The sequence below is a fragment of the Vulpes vulpes genome, chromosome 16 (genome assembly GCF_048418805.1).
Source record: "Vulpes vulpes isolate BD-2025 chromosome 16, VulVul3, whole genome shotgun sequence".
In the NCBI taxonomy this organism is placed as follows: domain Eukaryota; kingdom Metazoa; phylum Chordata; class Mammalia; order Carnivora; family Canidae; genus Vulpes; species Vulpes vulpes.
The window spans coordinates 70,684,825-70,705,173 of record NC_132795.1 but is presented as its reverse complement, the minus strand read 5'-3'; the positions used below and the strand labels follow the sequence as shown (position 1 = coordinate 70,705,173).

Here is a 20,349-nt window from a genome sequence, read left to right as displayed (position 1 = left end):
AATCTAATTGCAGTTTCAACCTCCCCACAAATGTAGTGTTAACAGCCCGATCAGGAATCTTTTGACAGGCCCTCTACATCCTCCAAAGAAAGATAAGCTAATCAGCCTGATAAGATCTTCTATTCTTTCCCTTAAGAAAAGTGACTTTGCCAGGAATAATTCTTCTGCTAATAACTTTCTTGCTCCATCCTTCTTCTTGAAAGACCTTCCATTTTGTATGCCTCCTCAGAGCTCCCCTCTACTTGCTAGATGGGATGTTATTAATACACAAATTGGTTTTTGTTGTTGTTATTGTTTTGTTTTTTGTTTAGATTTTTTTTATTTATTTGAGAGAGAGAGACAGCGAGGATGAGCGGAGGTAAGGACGGGCCAAGGGAGAGGGAGAAGCGACTCCTTGCTGAGCAGGGAGCCCCGATGATGCGGGCTCAATCCCAGGACTCTGAGATCATGATCTGAGATCAGACACTTAACCAACTGAGTCATCCAGGTGCCCCACATGAATTGTTTATTAAAGCCAATTAGATTGTCAAATTTACTTGGTTGAATTTTATTATTTAACAAAGGGGAAAGATAAGTATTGATATTCAAGGGATAGAGCTCTGTAGGCCAGCTTAGGTCCTGCCTGAGATTGGGGTGAGGTATGGGTGAAGGGGGCCATCTTACAAGGAGCAGGTGAAGCTCTAAATGTGTCCTTCAATCCTGTCAGGCAATATAAAGCCAAGAGCATTCCACGAGATATTCCACTTCATGTTTAAGAAGATTCAATCTATTTTATTTTAAGTCTTGTAGCAAGGCTACAACTGTTTTATTATAATCAGTTAACACTGAGCACCTACCACATGCTGGGCATTTGTGTGAACCTGTCTAATGCCATCTTGGACAGATGCCATGGTGACCACTCTGTGAACTGAAGTGTTCTTGAACATACATCCCTCCCATCATTCTTTCTTTTTGTTTAATCATACGCTCAAGTACACCCTGGGAAGATACTGTCCCTGATCTGCTCTGGAGATACGTCTATGATTTTTTCTTTTCTTTTCTTTTCTTTTCTTTTCTTTTCTTTTCTTTTCTTTTCTTTTCTTTTCTTTTTTCTTTTCTTTTCTTTTCTTTTCTTTTTTCTTTTCTTTTCTTTTCTTTTCTTTTCTTTCTTTGCTTTTCTTTCTTTTTTCTTTTCTCTTTTCTTTTTTCTTTCTTCCTTCCTTCCTTTCTTTCTTTCTTTCTTTCTTTCTTTCTTTCTTTCTTTTTTTTCTTGATTTTATTTATTTATTCATGAGACACAGAGAGAGAGGCAGAGACACAGGCAGAGGGAGAAGCAGGCTCCATGCAGGGAGCGCGATGTGGGACTTGATCTCGGAACACCAGGATCACCCCCTGAGCCAAAGGCAAACACTCAAATGACCACCCAGGCACCCCATGTCTATGATTTTTGAACATTTCTTCCCGGTAGTCTTTCATGACTATTTCCCAGCTTCTAGGGCTATAAAAGCAGGTGTTACAGGTGGTGATGTTATAGAGATCTACTAGTCTTACAGCTGCCCAAGACATACTTCTTTTCATTGGTCCCCTTAAGAAACCTTTCTCATCAAACTGGGCATGTCTTTTTCCTTCAGTTTTATGGCTTTTTTGGCCTTTGGAGGTCATTTTGCACATCCTTTCCAAACAACATCCTGTTCTCAGTATTTACATGTACTAAATCATTGAATCGTTACAACAACCCCATAAGGTTGTTGTCTTTATTTTGCAGCTGAGAAAACTGATAAAAGAGATTAACTGGCTTTTTCCATTTGTGAATTCTTACATACAGGCCATGATCATTGCTTCCTGGATGTAGTTTCATAGTGTTGAGACTACACAAAACGATTTCCTTGTGTATAGTAGAAAGGGACTTATGGAAGGGGTAGGCTGTTCATTTTGGGGAAAATTATACCAATGAAATAAAGATCCTGAGCTCTGGAAAATACCATATCCTTCTTAGCATTTGGTTACATTTTACGAAATTTAAGCCAGTACAAGGACATTCAGACCCTCCTCTGTCCCCCTGAAAGCAGGAAATAAAATTCCCATATGAAAAATACCTTCCCTATACTAAGAAGTAAAATGACATTTACATTTGGTTACTCTTTGTTGACCTTAGGATTAGTGAACTTGATTTGAAATATGTCAGCCTGACAAGTTTGGGTCTGGCAATGATTTTCAAGGAGGGCAGGGACAGCCCCTAAGGGACATCTCAGAAATTACTGAGAATTTTTTGGCCACCTCAATGACTGAATAGGGAGAAGAATGCTGCTGACATGTCTAGGGTTCAGGAAAGCTAGATGTTCTACGAGGCATGGGACTTTCACGTAGCTGTGAAACCTACTTAAATTTAAGCATATATTTTTGTCCAGTTTTAGCTGAATTTTTCTAGGAATACACCAAATTTACTAGGACAGCAAATCATTTTTAAAATGAGGGAAGATTGTACTTTGTTTTCATTGGAATTTTACCAAGTTGTTCACTATTTTAGAAAATCCTCACTCTGCCTGTAGTATTTCAGTCACCAAGGCAACATACGGTATCAGTGTATATATGCACCAGTTGTATTCACAGTGACATCTCTTTGTCAGACAGTTTAGAGCAGTCACACATATTTTTGGAATCTGGCTAAGGAAAAGTTGAACAGGGGATATAGTTACTGATATACATTTATGTACCTGCAGTTATTTCCACCCATAGTTACAGCTGTCCATCCAGGGGACAAATAACTTGGAAGACTACTGGCTTCTCAACCAGTAAGGTGACATGAAGTTGCACGGCCAGTGAAAATAATGTGATATAAAAGTAATCCATGGAGGGATTTGCCTTTGGCCCGGGGCGTGATCCTGGAGACCCGGGATCGAATCCCACGTCAGGCTCCCGGTGCATGGAGCCTGCTTCTCCCTCTGCCTGTGTCTCTGCCTCTCTCTCTCTCTCTCTCTGTGACTATCATAAATAAATAGAAATTAAAAAAAATATTAAAAAAAAAGTAATCCATGGAGTCTATCTTTGAATGAGGTATTTAGGTAGTTTTAGAAGAAACAGGGTCTTTTATTCCAGGAGCCATGGGCAGGCTACCCCAAAATGTGCCCCCTTGGTATATTGAGTATTTTAAGTAAAAGTTACTTAGGAGACAGCCAGTACAAGGACCCTCCTCTGTCCCCCTGAAAGCAGGAAATAAAATTCCCATATGAAAAATCCCCTCCCTACGCTAAGAAGTAAAATGACATCCTTATCATCAGATATGGGGACTTTAAAGCTGAGAAAACTGTGGAAATAAATCTTGTTGCTTTTTTAAATAAGATTGTTTATTCATTTATTTATTTGAGAAAGAGAGCTCACTCAAGCAGGTAGACAGGCAGAGGAGAGAATCTCAAGCAGACTCTGTGCTGAGAGCAGAGCCTGTTGCTGGACTCCATGAGGGGCTCAATCTTATGACCCTGAGATCATGACCTGAGCTGAAATTAAGAGTCAGACACTTAACTGACTGAGCCACCCCGACACCCCAACCTTGCTACTTTTCATTTCACCTATCTCAGCCCAAATTCTGTTTAGAATTCCTTACGCTGTATTTTCTTTATCCTGTCAATTTCTTGCAAATTTATTTTTTGTTGGTCTAAAATATATAAAAACTGCCTGTTTGGGTCATCTCTTTAGGTCTCAATTTCAATATTGGGCCTCCAAGTACACTTAATACAACTTTGGTCTTTTTTCCTGTTGATCTGTCTCATGTCAATTTAATTCTTAAACCAGGGAGAATAACACTGGGAAATGGGGTACAGAGGAAATTTCTCCCTCTCTAACAATATGCACAAGTCAGAAGTTAATCTATGTATCATTTATATGGGTTAGAGAATAAATTAATAGAAATATTATGTTATTTCTCTGGATTTTGTGATGTTTATGGTATTCATCAGCTTTTATAATTGGTAATTTGTTACTATTTCTCCATTCTAAATAAATTTCTACTTTCATGCCCACTTTTATATGCATAATTTTGTACTTTTTAAACTTTCTATTTTTATTTGGTCAAATGTCATCATAATATTTATATAGGCCAATCTCTACTCAACACAGAGTATACTTATTTTTTTGTATGTTTATATTGTATCATTTAAATTATAAGGACAGGAAAGATAGCATAAAAAACTTACTGTTCTTGGGATGCCTGGGTGGCTCAGTCAGTTAAGCATCTGCCTTCAGCTCAGGTCATGATCCCAGGTTCCTGGGATGGAGCCCTACCTACATGGGGGGGGGGGGGTCCCCTGCTCAGCAGGAAGTCTGCTTCTCCCTCTCCCTCTGACTACTTCCCCTGCTTGTGCTCTCTCTCTTTTCCTCTCTGTCAAATGAATAAATAAAATCCTTAGAAAAAAATAATAAACTTACTGTTCTTGCCATATCATAGTCAATGTCATTTTTAAAAACATTTGTTGAATGCCTATTCTGTGTAGGCATTCTAGGAGATATCTCATTTAATCACTAAACAAAAATTTTCAAAATCTCTCAAATAGGATCTCAGGGCCCCTTTACACTCTTTTCTTCCCCCTGTAATATTTTTGTAGTTTTATTGAAAAATAATTTACATACTTTTCTGTATAAGTTTAAGGCATACAACACGTACCACAATAGATTCAGCTAACACCCATCTTCTCATACAACAAAAAGAAAAAAGAAGAAAACACTTTTTTCCTTGTAAGAAAGATCATAATCTCTTTTGCTATGAATTTTAGTTTTTGTTTTTTTAGATTCCATTTATAAGTGACAGATTCTTAAAGAGATCCTCCAAGACTGTGTTTCAGGCCCCACAAAACTTGCTTTCCCCTAAAATCAAGTTTACCAGAGGATTCTCATTCCTACTTTTCTGTTGCTACTACCTCATCTCCACTCCCACCCTGCCTCACTGCCACAGTTAACCATTTCATTAATTTCTGATTTCCTCTTTCTGTGATTCTTTTTGTAAAATAAGGCAAATATGAATATATACACATATGTATTCTTTTTTTTTTTCAAGAGAGAGCACGAGCAAGGGGCAAGGACAGAGGGAGAGAGAATCAAGCAGACTCCATAGTCGGTGTGCAGCCCAACATGGGGCTCTATCTTACAACTCTGAGACGATGACTTGAGGCAAAATCAAGAGTCAGATGCTTAACAGACTAAACCACTAAGGCGCCCCCATATGTATTTTTACTTAACCTTTTATTTTACACCGAAGGTGGCATGTGTTCATTTTCTTATGCAGACATTTTTTTTAAGTTATCAAATCTATCATTATTTTCATCTGATTTTCTCGATTTTAGTAATAGTCATCAAAGACTTTTTTCTATTTTGGGGTTTTAAAGAAATTATTTTCTTCTAGTACTTTTAGTTTTCAATTTTTTAACCTGATATACACCATGAGGTATATATCCACTTTCATCTGTTTTCAAATGGCTGTCCAATTGCCCAAACACCACTTATTAAAAACTTCACCCTGTCCCCCAGCATATTGAGATGTTTTCCTAAGCATACAGTGACGTTTGTATGTACTTGGCTCTATATGTAGATTAATTCTGAACATGCTGCTCCATTGATCTATTTGTCTGTTCGTCTACCATTGCCACATTGTTTTAATATTTGGTAGAGGCTGGCTGCCCCCGTAGTCTGCAATTCTTACTGTTTATTTCATCATAAAAACTTGAGAATCAACCTGCCTAGCCTCAGGAAATACTTGGTTTTTAAAATTGTGTTAAATTTTACACGTAAACTTGGAGAAAACTGACATCTCTGTGATATCGAGTCATCCTATCCAAAAACGAAGGATTTCTTTGTATTTGTTCAAATCTACTTTTATATCTTCAGAAATGTCTTATAATTTTCCTCATGTAGGTTTTTGTACACTTTTTGAGTTTATTCCTAAGTGCTTTTTTCTTTTGTTATTGCAATTAACATCTGTATCTTCTAGTTTGTCATTGTAAATTCAAAGGCTTTTTTTTTGTATGTTAATTTTATATCTTGCTCCTATATAGAATTCACATATTGCATGGATTTAAGACTTGATTCTTTGGGTTTTCCAAGTATGCTACTATGTCATATGACCTACAAACAAATTTATTTTCCAATTATTTTCTTTTACAATTCCTTTGGCTCTGAATTTTTTTTTTCTCCTGAGCCCTAATTATTTTTTCCAGACCCAAGAGTGCTGAATGGAATGATGGACAGGGGTCTTTAGGGAGGTGGGAGAGACTGTGACTTAGAGCAAGGTAGGAGTCTTCGACAAAAGTGGGAGACACACATTTCCACAGAGGAGGCTGTGCAGTTTGAGCCTTTGGCTTGTCAATCTCTGGAGAGAGGAATCACCAGGTGGGGATGAGTCCTGGTCTGAGGAAATAGGGCTGGGAATGAAGAAAGGCTATAAGAGCACCCACTTTATTGCTGTGGAAGGTTGCAAAGCTTAGCATAGGGCCAAACTCACCCCAAACTAGTCTGGTTCTTGATTTTGGTAGTAAGACAAGGGACAATTCATTCACAGTTTGCTGCAGATAAATGAATAAACAGATGTTTCAGGAGACCTGTAATTCTGCGGTAAGGAGTTAGGTAAATATTAAGAATCTTTATAAATTATAAAAACCAAAGCTCCTTGCCTTCAAGGAATCATTTTATTTTCACTCTGTATCCCTGGTTTTGCATGTTAGCAGCAAAGACCTGAGGATCTTCAAGAAAATACCAGTTCCAGTCAACTCTTTTGCCTGGGGATGGTGCCCCAGCATAACTGCAGTGTTTGAAAGCTCCCAGGTGGTCGAAGTTGGGAGTCGTGAGCCCACTCCCAGATGTGCGGATGTGTATTTTCTGTGTTTGCTTCATTCCTGAGGCCGCAGGTCAGCCCAGCTGTCCCAGGAGTGATATATTACTTTAACTCAAATTCGGAGCGCTGTGTAGCCAGAAGCCTGGAGCCCAGCACCTGCATTTTACAATTTAGATTCTGCTGGTTTACTCGGTGCCTCCTGTGTGCCTGGGCAGGGCCGAATACTTGCAAATATGGGCCGCCTGAGGCTTAGCCAGGCGAAATGACTTTCACCTTTTTGTCTGTTGTGATCACCGCCGTATCCGCAGAGCCTAGACTAGTGCCTGGTACCCATAGGCTCTTGGTAAGTATGTGTCTGGATTAACTGCCTTATCTGACGCTGAAACGATAAGCGAGTGAATTCCGGACGCCGCCGCATCATTTTCAGTTGTTAACACTGGCGCACCGAAACACCTTTCTACTTCTGACTTCTGGAGCCAAGCCCTCTTTACAACAGTAGGGTCTGAGCCGGGAGATGACACCTCGCAACGAGCACCTCCTCCACCTGGCCCCACCTTTCCAAGGACCGAGGCCTGCCCTAATAAGGTAGCAAAGAGAAGTGGCGCCGGGTCACGTGACGCCAGCGGACCCCCCCCCCCCCGCACTGACAGGACCCCCATGCGCATGCGCACAGCTTCCGCGCCGGTTTCTAGAGCAGCGGGCGCAGACTCAGACGTCTCGCTGACTCCTGGCTCCGCCCTGCTCTCTGCTAGGGGGCGGGGCCAAGGCCGGGCTGGAAGAGCGGGGGGCGGTGGCGGCTGAGCGCATGCGCGGAGAGCTGAGGGGCGGGGACGCGGCTTCCGCCTGGCGTGACCAACTTTGGGCACCATGCAGGTAAAGAACCTGGGGGGCCGAGGCCTGGGGGGGCCGCAGCTCGTTTGCCCCGCTGGGTCCGTGGCAGCGGCAGACCGTCTGGGCTGGGACCGTGGGGAGCGCCGGGCGCCACCGGCGCAAAAAAGGTCACGCGAGCCTAGGCGGAGCGCAGGCGCAGTGCGGGAGGGCGGGCGTGGTCCCGCCGGGCGCCGCGGGCTCGCCACCCGCACCCCCGTGAGCCTCGCCCCTAAATCTCAGTCTTTTGGGGCCGTCACGTGGCGTGTGTGAACAGCTCGCCGCATCCCACCTGACGGGGTTACTTCCTGTTTGTTAATTCTCTTAGCCCCTGAGCAAGTGTGAGGGGCCCGTTGTGTGGATGTGGAAGCTGAGGCGGAAGAGGGAAGGGTCCCGCCTGGAGGTCCCATGACGTAATCGGTGTCGCAGCCTGTGTCCCCGACTCCAGCCGGGGCCGGGTGAGGGATCTGTTCATCCTCTCCCTCCCTCGCGCTGGTGTTCAGGTTGAGGTGCGCTCCCTCTCCGATTCCCTGGGTCCCGCTCAGCCCTAGGGTCCTTCTCAGTTACTGTCTGTCTGAAAGTAGATAAAACCAAACCCCCTAGTTTTGTCCTCTTTTTTTTTTTTTTTTTTTTTTTTGTATCAGAAATTTTCTAATGGAATTGGACAAACTTAAAGCGAAAGAAAATGAAGACATCATGGAAATGAGCAAAAGTTTCGGACTAAATTCTGCCCCTTGTCGAAGGACCCTTTGCCAAAGGTCATCCTGCTGCTTCCTAGACCTCCCTGTAGTTAGGAATCCTGATGAAATCCTCGCGGGCTAAGTGGCACATGGGAAATGGAGTTAGTGTGGGTTTGCTTGGGAGCTGGGCAGGATAAGCGTCCACAAATAGAGTGTGTCTGCCAGAAGCCAGACACTCGTAAGTGGGGAAGAGAGAGCTCCAGGGCTGCCCTGGCCTCCTTGGCGTTCTCTATCCTTTAGAACCCTGCGTTGAAATGTCATTTCTTGAAGCCTTCCCTGACCACGTGGTTGAAAGGATTCTGTTCATTTTCTTTTGATAGATCTCAGCAAGACAGTGACGTGGAGTTGGGGCTGCAGCCTGGCTGTTTCAGTGCACTCTCCACAGTGCTCTTTGAGTTCCTATGCCAGACCAGGACCATTAGCAGCGTTCTAGCCAAGCCAGGCAAAACCAGTGTTTGACTCGCTAGTTTTGGGAGCTAGAGCCCACTTTGACATGTATCCTTCTGACATTTGATCCTGGTAAATTTGACTTGTTCCAGTATGACAGTGTCTTCCTAAATGTCATGTCTTTTCCTAGGCTTGTGAGGATTTACTAAGTAGGTCCAGGTAAAGGGCTTCAGAGAATGCCCAGCACCTGGTACTCAGTAGGCGTTAGCCATTGTGAGCTATTCCAAGGGGTCTCCGTTCTTCCTCTCAGGTTGAGCTATTTGAGAATTTGTCAGCCTAGGATCAGGCTCTCCTCCTCCTGACTCTACTGGAGCCACTTAGAACTTTACGATACTCCTATCTCCATTCTTGGGCCCTTTGCACGTCCTGGTTCCTCTGCCTGGAAAGTAATTTCTTAAGTTCTCATTCCTCACGTCTGCTTCCTTCTCACTTTTCAGTGATGGCTAAATATCTACTTCAGAGACAATATCCCTACCCATTCTGTGGAATGCAGACCTCTTATAACTCTCTAGATCGACAGCTTGTTGATCATTGCACTTGCCACAAGCATTTAGTATCTATTGAATGAATCACTCTGAAGCATTAATAAAAATATCAAATAGAAGCCAGGTTAGAGCCCTGGTGGGAGAATTGATACTGATTTGCACATCATATCCTGATTTTTACCAAAGGCTATTTACTGGGTGTGTGTCTTGCATGGTGAGGGTGAAGTTGAGTGGACAGGAGAAGAACAGGGCTGTTGGATCTTTTGACACTTTCTCAGAAATAGGCCACAGAACAATTTGGTTTGAATTCTTCTTTCCGCCACCTTTCCCATTCAGCCCTTTCCCCAACATGGCACCCTTTGTAGTGGACTTTGCACTCATAGTATTTTTGGTCCACTTCCCCCAGGACCCTAATGCAGACACTGAGTGGAATGACATCTTACGCAAAAAGGGCATCTTGCCCTCAAAGGAAAGTTTGAAAGATTTGGAAAAGGAGGCAGAAGAAGAAGAACAGCGAGTCCTTCAGCAGTCAGTTGGTGAGATTGCTTATATTCTTTATTTGTTCTGTGGATTAAGAAACAACTTTCTAAGCCTCTAACTGCTTTGGTAGAAGGATGCTCTGAGCAGGAATTGGGAACCAGGGATTGGAGTGCTGGGATAGACACTATTTCTAGGACCTCAAGTGTGTCACAGGCTGTCCTCTAACCTTCAGCTTCCTGAGCTGTAGAATTTCCACATTTCCACAGCTTCTTGTCTGTATCAGATGAGCACCTGATAATCCTGAAGAAAATATTTCTGAGTCTTGACTTAATGCCCCATTGATCACAGGGGCCAATACTTTTGTCTTCTTCCATGTTAGAGCTAATTTAGAGATGAATTCACTAGAAAGCATTTATCCAGTGAATGTTTATTGAATAATGACTGTCTACCAGGTGTTATTCTAAGCACTGGGGCTTTTGCTGTATACAGACCAGACAAAACATCCCTGTCCTTATGGGGCTTACATTCTAGTGAGAGAGACAATAAACAAGACATAAGTAAATATGGGAAAATAAGGCAGGGAAAAGGCCTGGAAAGGGTTGGAAGAAGGGTGAGTATAATTCTAGGTAGGGTCAGAGAGAGCCTTACTGAGAGTGACATTTAAGTAGATGGGAGGGAGTTGAACTGAGCTACTTAAGTGAGTGAAGAGCATGTTGGAGAACCAGCCAGGAAGCCAGTATGACTAGGAAAGGGTTGTAAGTTCAGAGAGGCAAGTCGGGTCAAACCACTGAGGACCTTGTATCTTTTAACCAAGACTTTGGCTTTTATATCTAGTGGGGTGGAAGTTAATGGAGGTGTGAACAGAGGATTGACATGTTGACAGCACCCTCCTGTTGCTGCCCTTCCAAGTATGGAAGATGGGGAGCAAGTCAGGAAGTAGAGAGATGAGTCTGGAAACTACAGTAATTCAGGCAAGAGGCACCATTGGCTTAGACCAGTCCACTTGGTGTTGGTGGAAGTGGTGAGATGTGGTCAGATCTGGAAATAGTTTGAAGGTGGGGCCAGTAGGATTTGCTGGTGGATCCTGTGAGGGCTGTGAGAAAAATGAAGTGAAGGATGCCTGTAAGGCTTTGGGCTTGAGCAGCTTGAAGGATGGCATATCCTCCGACCGAGATGAGGAAGGCTTGGTGAATAGCAGTTTGGAGCTAGGATCAGGCGCTCTGTTTGGAACATAGAAACATTGAGATTTTTATTAGTCAAATAGAGATGGCAAGTAGGCAGTTGGCTGTTTTTCTCCAAATCAGAGACATATGGGCTGGAGGCATAAAGCCATGAGATGCAATCACCAAGGGAGTGGGTATGGATGTAAAAGGAGTCAAATCAGCCAAGGTCCAAAGGATGGGCAGTCATAGAAGGAGAGAAAGCATCCTGGAAGCCAGAGGAGGACCAGCTTCAAAGAGGAAGCGGCGGTGGGTTGGATCAGTGCTACTACCCATCAGTCAGGAAGGTGAGGTCATTGTTGACCCTGGTAAGAACAGTGTGTAGTGATAGAGTTGGAGTGGGGGAACAAAAATCTGATTTAATGTCAAGAAGCAAGAATGCTTATGGCAGTAAAAATGAAATAAAGATTTTATAGCAGTTGGTTAAAAGAAAAGAGAGCTGCCTATCACTCTGAAGACCAAGACATCCTGTGATGACCCCTTTAACTCTAGGAAGGGTGTGCGGGGGACACCCACTGTATCGTCCCGTGTCCTCAGAGATAGAATTGTTAATACACTGGTCCATGGGTGTATGTACTTGAAGAGCAGACCAGGGGAGTTCAGGCAAATACAACTCTCTTGTTTTATGAACTTGGGAAACTTCTCATTCATATACTTACTGTTGTGTGGAGGTAGGAGAGTTAGTCCTGCTGCATTTGTCAACATGGTTATATCTTTTTAAAACACCCTCAGGTTCTGATTTACTAGTGTAATACCTTCAGTATTTTTTATTTTAGCTTTGGTGAATGAGTTTTATTTTCGCTTGATGTTGCATGCACATCTTTAGGAGAAAAATAAAGGAGGAAAAACAAAATGCAGGTTTGTTCATCTTTTACATTTTTTGGTTTTTGCTAACTTAACTACATTCAGTGAAAACGTATGAAGATATGACTTTGGAAGAGCTGGAGGATAATGAAGACGAATTTAATGAGGAAGATGAACGTGCTATTGAAATGTACAGGTTAGTGCCACCCAGAGGGACTGTTTGGTTTTTTGTGTGGCACTAAAATGTGTGTCTTTTGAAAAGTTAGATTTCTGCCTGAGATAGCTTTTGGGAAGGACTATACTTAAGTAGTAATATTGTGGATCTCAGTGAACTGGTCTTAGACTTTTGCCACATGGCAAATAAAGGATCTTTAAAAAGGATCTGGATCTTTATAAAGGTTACTGTCTGAAAGGTGTGTGTATATGTGTAAGATGTCGCTCTTTCTCCTTGTGCTGTGCAGGCAGCAAAGGCTGGCTGAGTGGAAAGCAACACAACTGAAGAATAAATTTGGAGAAGTTTTGGAGATCTCAGGAAAGGATTATGTTCAAGAAGTTACCAAAGCCGGTGAGGGCTTGTGGGTAATCTTGCACCTTTACAAACAAGGGTGAGCTGATCTTACACACTGTCCTTAATGTTAATTTGAATTTATGTCTTGGACATCTCAGGCTTAATCCACATTGGAGGTTTGTTGTTTTTGTTTTGTCATTTTTTTTTACTAGTGTGTTTTGTTGCTGATTTGCCCACACCTAATGTCTAAGTCTTCAGACTTTATTTATTTATTTTTTAAAGATTTTATTTATTTATTCATGAGAGACACACAGAGAGAGAGAGAGAGAGAGAGAGGCAGGGACACAGGCAGAGGGAGAAGCAGGCTCCATGCAGAGAGCCCAATGTGGGACTTGATCCCAGGTCTCCAGGATCACACCCTGGGTGGAAAGCAGACACTCAACCTCTGAGCCACCCAGGTGTCCCGTCTTCAGACTTTAAAATTAATATTTGTGACTAAAAAGAATGCTTTTGTTACATTGTAGCAATGAAGATTGCTTTTATTGAAAAAGAATTCCTATTTACTCTTCTGGAGAAACTCTGGCATTTCAGAATCCAATGTAGTGAGTCATTCTCATAGATGTCAGAGGTGACCTTTATAATAATTGTTCCAGGCCAAGTATTGTGGTGGCCCTCCACTATTTCTCACCTCCAGCCGTATTCTCCTACTGTGCACTTGTGTGAAAGTTTTTTTTTTTTTTAAAGCAGGAAATACTTTCTGACCTTTTTCACACCTTCTAAATCTTGAATGTTCTCTCATACAGATGGGCAAAACAATTATCTTTAACATTGAAGCTGTTTTTCTCACTTATTATTGAGTCAAATTAAATTGGATTTTGGATTTTGAGTCCTTCGTTTTCCCCGAACATACTAGAAAGTTTTTTTAAAAGATGTTAATTCATCGAGGCTGGAGTAGCAGAATCACTTATGAAGCTATGATGAGAGTTTACATAGGTAGAAGGGTAGTTGAGCTTTGCCCTATAGAAATGCAGAATTACAATTGCTTCTATTTCTGTTTTATAGAGTTCCTCTCTCATCATTGTTTCCCATTTCTCTTTTACAGGATTCCCCTCTGTGCCCTCATAAATCAACACTTCAGTGGACTTGCCAGGAAGTTTCCTGATGTCAAATTTATCAAAGCCATTTCAACAACCTGCATACCCAATTATCCTGATAGGAATCTGCCTACAATATTTGTTTACCTTGAAGGTGATATCAAGGCTCAATTTATTGGACCTCTGGTGTTTGGTGGCATGAATCTGACAATAGATGGTAAGAGCCTCTTTGTGAGATGGTCCAGGGCATATGAGGGATGACCAGTGCATGTTATAAATGATGAGAGGATGTTTCTGTTGAAAAGACATGTGTTGTGATGATTTGTCAAAGTTACCTTTGCCCCCTGTGAGTGAGTGATAAAAAGGAGGAAGCAGATTTACTCTCTCATTAGATAAGTCATTGGGGGGATGCCTGGGTGGCTTAGCGGTTGAGCATCTGCCTTTGGCTCAGGGCGTGATCCTCTGGTCCGGGGATCAAGTCCCGCATCAGGCTCCCTGTGAGGAGCCTGCTTCTCCTTTGCCTGTGTCTCTGCCTCTCTCTCTGTGTCTCTCATAAATAAATAAATAAAATCTTTGGGGGGAAAAAAAGAAGATGAGTCATTGGGGGCAGTTATAACAGCTCTCTAAGAATTCTGTTAAAAGAGCACACTGGGTTTTAATATTAATGTCTAATATCTTTTGTTTGTCCCTATAGTTGCATATGTTTTAAGTTATAGATCAAGATCTCAACATTCATTTTTTGTTTAATTCACATGAATATATTATTGAGAGATGCTTAAATATGTATATACATAAGTTGTATACATATATTGGTTATGTACGTGCATAGGTTATATGTATGTGTGAATACACACACATATACACACACACACCCCATTCATATTTTCTCAGTTGAATATCTTAGTGATTATTAAGTTAAAATTTTATTGAGTTCTACTTCTTTTTTTTTTTAATTTTTTTTTTAATTTTTATTTATTTATGATAGAGAGAGAGAGAGAGAGGCAGAGACACAGGCAGAGGGAGAAGCAGGCTCCATGCACCGGGAGCCCGATGTGGGATTCAATCCCGGGTCTCCAGGATCGCGCCCTGGGCCAAAGGCAGGGGCCAAACCGCTGCGCCACCCAGGGATCCCCGAGTTCTACTTCTTAACTCCTGAAGGATGTATCCTTTTATTCCTGAAGGATGTATCTTTTTTATTCCTTTCTACCTGTTATACGAGGTGTCAAAATATGTATATATTCAGGTTGTCTGGGTGGCTCAGTGGTTGAGTGGCTTCCTTCGGCTCAGAGTGTGATCCTGGGGTCCTGGGATCAGGTCCTGCAGGCTTTCCTTAGGGAGCCTGCTTTTCCCTCTGCCTATGTCTCTGCCTCCCTCTCTGTCTCTCATGAATATATAAATAAAATCTTTAACCAAAAAAAAAAAAAAATGTATATACTCATAACATGAAAGATAAAACTTAAGGCCTGAGGGTTTTCTCCTAAGTCACTCATTATTGAAATAACATGTCCACCTGTGCTTTAAAAACATGTTACGGTATGACTTTATATACCATTTTTTATAAACATATAAGGTGCTCAACTGGGATAAGTTTTAACATCTGTGCACATCTATATACAATGCGTGTTACAACAATTATGCATTATTCTAATGTTCAAAGGCATACTGCATTTCAAATTAAGTATATGTTTGCATCTTAGTCTGGTCTTTTGATATACCATGAGGGGAAAAGAGATGGGAATATGATAGTAGGTCAGTCTATATTTCTAGAAAAAGCCTTACCTGAAGATTAGTGAACTTACACTGATTACTGTGTGTAAATGAACAGTAACATTAATACATACACTGATATATATGTATGTTTAGGTGTATCTAAATATATTCTTGAGTCAAGAATTGGAATCAAGGTTTTTCTTTTTTTTTTTTTTTGTTCTAAAGAAATTTGCTGAATTTTCATAACATTCAACTCAGGTACTGAGGACTTTAAATACTGGTATTATTGATCTCCATGGAGCATTTTAATTAATAGAACTTAAATAAAATTGATTGTCACATTTTAATGGAGGTGTCTAATTAGCAGAGCATCACTGAAACCAGGCGGTTTGCTGTAGAGTGTCTCATGTAGTTCCTTACTTCTCTCTGGGTTCTTTTTTTTTTTTTTTTTTTTAATTTTTTATTTATTTATGATAGTCACACAGGGAGAGAGAGAGAGAGAGGCAGAGACACAGGCAGAGGGAGAAGCAGGCTCCATGCACCAGGAATGCGATGTGGGATTTGATCCCAGGTCTCCAGGATCGCGCCCTGGCCAAAGGCAGGCGCCAAACTGCTGCGCCACCCAGGGATCCCTCTGGGATCTTTTCTGCAGTGGAAAATATATCACTTGATTTCACTTCACAAGGTCTCACACCCATATGGAGTTTCATTGGATCCTAAGAGAGTGAAATACAGGAATTGAGGCTTTGGTTGCTGGTTCTTTATTTTCTTGGTATTGTTTTTATTACTTGGAGCAAATATATAAGTTCTAGGGTGTCATCATACATTTATCCTTTGACTCTAATAGATTGAGATACTGGAATGAGGCCTAAGAATTTCCTTTTGTTAACTAAAATTAGATTTAATGATTAGATTGCCAGCAGGACTGTGAAAAGTATTTCCTTTAAATGCTTCTTGCTGACTTCTTTCCTGGAAAATTGTGTGAGTTGAGAAACTAGTCATTAGAAGACAGGTTTAGTCTTTTTTATTTTAATTACCGTAGATTCAAATATATATAGTATCTCATTTGATCTCCTTTTCTAAAAAAAGTACAACTATTTTTTTTTCCTTCTTAAAGGTCTGATTTTTTTCCTTTCTAGGTGCCTTATAATTACAGCACTAAAATTGTTGTATGTTGCTGCATAGTTCTGCTTAGATAAAAACTGGCTTGATGGGCTTGAGGGTGAGGGTCCTGTGCTGACTGTCTTAGGTAATTTGGTTTTTCTTTATCATGTAGAGTTGGAGTGGAAACTGTCAGAGTCTGGAGCCATCAAGACAGACTTGGAGGAAAACCCTAAGAAACCAATTGAAGACACTTTGCTATCCTCAGTGCGGTGCTCCATTCCCACAAGAAGGGACAGCGATTCTGAGGATGACTAAGACTGTGGCCTTGGTAATGTGCCAGACTTCCTTGATGTGACAAATCATCTGGATTTTTTTAAAAAGGAAAAAATAGAAATTCTTTTCAGCTTTTAATTTTTTTTACAATTATGTTTCAAATCTCATAGATCTCAAAAATCATTATTGCTGAGAATTGTGTTACATTTCTTAGAACTCTCTTTTTAAATGAATAACCTTTCCATAAATAAATAAACAAACAAAACCCCAGCTATTGGTATGGCAGATGTCTAGGTTTTCCTTACTTATATTTTAAGCTATGAAACTGTCTGTTCACCATTTATCCACATAGAGCTACATAAGAGTGAATGTGAAGTGTTTTTTAATAATGTGACTAAATTATACAGTGGAAAAATTGCAAACTAAGCTTTATAGTTACATTATCATTTATTTTTGCTTTATAAGGATAGCAACAAAATTAACTAAGAAAAAATTGATAGGAAAAATCTTATTAGTGTTTGTCTTATTTAGAAGAAATAGGCAATAATTTTTATAAAACATTGTCTTAAAAAAATAAAAAATAAAACATTGTCTTTTCGAAAGAGTAACTGAAAGATTCCAGTTTCTTGCCATTTTTGGTTAAATGTTTTTTTCTAGTTAAAATAATTTTTGTCTCAGCGTGAGATGTCAGTTAATCCCAATTACTGTAAAAGACCACCTTAAATTTTTTTTGTGATAATAGCACATAAAATGATAAGTTATATCTCATCAGTAAAAAGCATCAAAGTATTTTCTAAAGTAGAATCCTCTTAGCCTTTAACACTTCTTGCCAAATTAACATTAACAGAAAAATTAGGGGAAGTGTTCTCTAATGTTTATGTTGAATGATGTAGTATTTAATCTGGGTTTGAATCTTAAAACTAAGAAGTATGGAAGGCCTAGAGTTCCTTCAGATTACATTACAAAATTTATTTTTGCTATAATTCAGAGTAACAAACAGCTGTGACCCATTTTTATCTGTCAGAAGTGTTTGTATTAGTGAATATTTGTTTTTCTACATATGAGAGCCAGTGCTGCTTTTAAAAATGTACTCATCTAACATTTACTTTGAAGGATCTTTCATGAAATTTTAATTGCAGGTTGATACAAGTGTGGTCAGTTCTTTCACTTGCATGGTAGTTCCATGGGTTTTGTGGGAGAGCTGCCTCCTCTGATTTTCTATTGTTAGCTGACATTAAAGTGAAATGTTGTGGGAAGAATAAAGGTGAAAATCTAGAGTGCTGCTTTTGACTGAGAGCTGCAATGCATACAGCTCTTGAGAGAACACTGCTTGAGCGTGGTGGGGGGCAGTGTCCACCGTGATGGAAAACAGCAGGCTTTATTCCACTGTGAAGCTCATGCAGGATGTACTTCTAAATGTTCACTGTGCCAATTTGATCTCTGTAAGTTTGAGAACTGCCTCATCATCCTGCCTCTCTGCTGGGCTAAGGCTTATAGTGTGAGCTCAACACCAGCTCTGGGGCCTCTGGATGTGGCTGGTGAGCCCTTTCTGGCCACATGGCACCCAGGCCCCAGGCAGCTATTTAGTCATGCTGGCTGAACTTGATTTAAATAGAAACATCTCTCTTCTAAAATCAGTATTGTGATTTAGAACCTGACCGGCAAATTTCTGTAAGTTAATTTTGGGAGACTTTGTTATTTACCACTAACTTTCTATTTCATGTGGAGCATTTGTGATGTGACAGGTGATACAATTTGATGCTTAAGCATTGAGCTTATCTAATTCCACAGCAGAAACACACAGTGATCAGGGAAGGCAAACAAAAAAGATACCTAGAGTCTGTCTTCCAGTGTTCGGAGGAAAGGATTATAGGAAGTACTAGGTAGCCCTTTTTTTTTAAAAAAAAAAAAAAAAAAAAAAGACTGTATTTACTTATTCGTGAGAGAGAGAGAGAGAGAGAGAGAGAGAGAGAGAGGGGCAGAGACACAGGCAGAGGGAGAAGCAGGCTCCATGCAGGGAGCCCAATGTGGGACTTGATCCCTGGACTCCAGGATCACGCCCTGGGCTGATGAAGGCAGGTGCTAAACTGCTGAGCCACCCAGGGTTCCCCAGGTAGTCCTTTCTTAAGTGATTGGTAAGAAATGGTTCAGGAAAATTGGGATAATAATTGGGAGAAGTGAAATAGAACAAGACTAATCAAATAAAATTGATTCTTTCTTATTTTCTTTATTTGTAGAGGAAGGAAAGGCTGTAGATGAGTTGTATACTCCTATCTTATTGCAAACTTGAATTTATATCCTCACTCTCCAAGGTTGCTGACCATGGCATCAGCAGATATCTACCACAGAGCTTCCAAGGTGGGTGGCTCAGAAATACTTCAGAAGAGATGTACTGCATATGAAAGGCACTTTAGGAGAGTTATGAAAAGAATGTTAAGGGTGTTCTTTATCACCGATGCCTAAATTTTTTTTTTTTGCCATTTGTTACCTCCAACTTTAGATTCAGTTTTCTTATGTAATGAGACCAGATTTTGACAAAGTGCTTTTCAAGTGTGACAGGCCAAATGTGTTGTGACGGTGTTGCCTACTTTAGAATCATGTTTCTATGAAATGATTTTCTCCTGTTTATGGAAACCAGTTTTTACTCATAAGTATAACCTTTTTGACAGGTGGCTTTCAACATGCATTTTTGGTACTGTTTACATTCACACAGCAGATGGTCTGTCTGCTGCACGCTGACCCCCTCCCACCACAACTCTGTGACCTCCATAGCAGACCTTGTCATGTGCACCCTATGAGGAAGCCCCTTGGCTTCCAGTCTTACCATCCCATACTGACAGAGTGGCCTGTCTTCTCCTTCTGTTCCATTTGGTCTCAAATGAGAATGTGTCTATTCTCCCAAGTTGAAACTCTCCTTCTGTGCTTTTGACCTTATTCTCTCCCACATTCTTCAGGACTTTGTTCCAGCAAATTATCCTCTTGATTTTAGTCTCTCCCTTGATGGGGAACCTCAGACAAGTGAGAATATTTAGGTTCTGTGGCAGAGACTACTACTTGCCTATCATATATCCAGGATTCTCCAATTCTACCCCAAGAGCAATAGGATCAGCTAAAAGATTAAACTTCCAGCCTTCCTGGAGCTATGGATTGCCAGATGGACGGAGGTGGGCAGAAGTTGGCTACAACAGATGCTTCTTCAGAGGGACAGACAAATGGCATGTGCCCTTTCTGGACTTAACCCCCTTCTGCTGTCTGACAGAAGTGTAGTTGAGGATGCAGCCTTCTTGGGCCAAGGGCTATCTTTATAGAGGCAAAGCTGTAAGGATAATATTCCTGATGACACCGTGGAGCCACTGTAAGCCAGTTCTGGACTGCCTTCTCCAGATTTCTGTGACTGGGAAAGAAGTGACTTCCATCCTGGTCTCTCTTAGTAGCCACTGACACATTTCCTGATAGAGTCACTCACCTACCCATCACCAAAGGGAACCTCAGCCATTCTAGCTTTCTGCTCACCACTTCCACATGGCTTGAGAAAACTGAAGAGCAGTCTAGAGTACCTACCTCTACTTCATCAGCATTGTCTTTCAGTAATGTCAGGAATTAGACTTTAGAGCTTTGCATTTCCAGTGTGTGAAGGACTAGATATTCTGAACAACTCATGTGATAATAACTCAAGATATTGGATAAAAGTATTTTTTAGTGTTCTAAATTGTTGCTGACAAGAAAGGAAGGCATTCTCAGAGGTCAAAAGCAGTTTAAATTATGGTACGTGTGGCTTCAAAACCTCTCCAAGTTCTTAAAGTGGTCCTAAAATGGTAATG

At 40.9% G+C, this 20,349-nt stretch overlaps 1 protein-coding gene and 1 long non-coding RNA gene across 2 annotated transcripts in view; both read left to right on the top strand.

The window, feature by feature from the left end:
- The first annotated feature begins 7,461 nt into the window (after positions 1–7,461).
- PDCL3 (phosducin like 3) lies at positions 7,462–17,136 on the top strand. The gene is made up of 6 exons (XM_025992437.2): positions 7,462–7,669; positions 9,742–9,871; positions 11,945–12,035; positions 12,301–12,444; positions 13,450–13,658; positions 16,428–17,136. Exons 1-6 carry the CDS (start codon positions 7,664–7,666, stop codon positions 16,568–16,570), a joined length of 723 nt encoding a protein of 240 aa, XP_025848222.1. The 5' UTR covers positions 7,462–7,663; the 3' UTR covers positions 16,571–17,136.
- A 1,629-nt stretch (positions 17,137–18,765) lies between these two features.
- LOC140596013 (uncharacterized) overlaps positions 18,766–20,349 on the top strand; it is a 126,544-nt gene continuing 124,960 nt past the window's right edge. Inside the window, exon 1 of the long non-coding RNA XR_011998036.1 lies at positions 18,766–18,886. This is a non-coding gene — a long non-coding RNA (uncharacterized lncRNA). The remainder of the gene's footprint in view (positions 18,887–20,349) is intronic.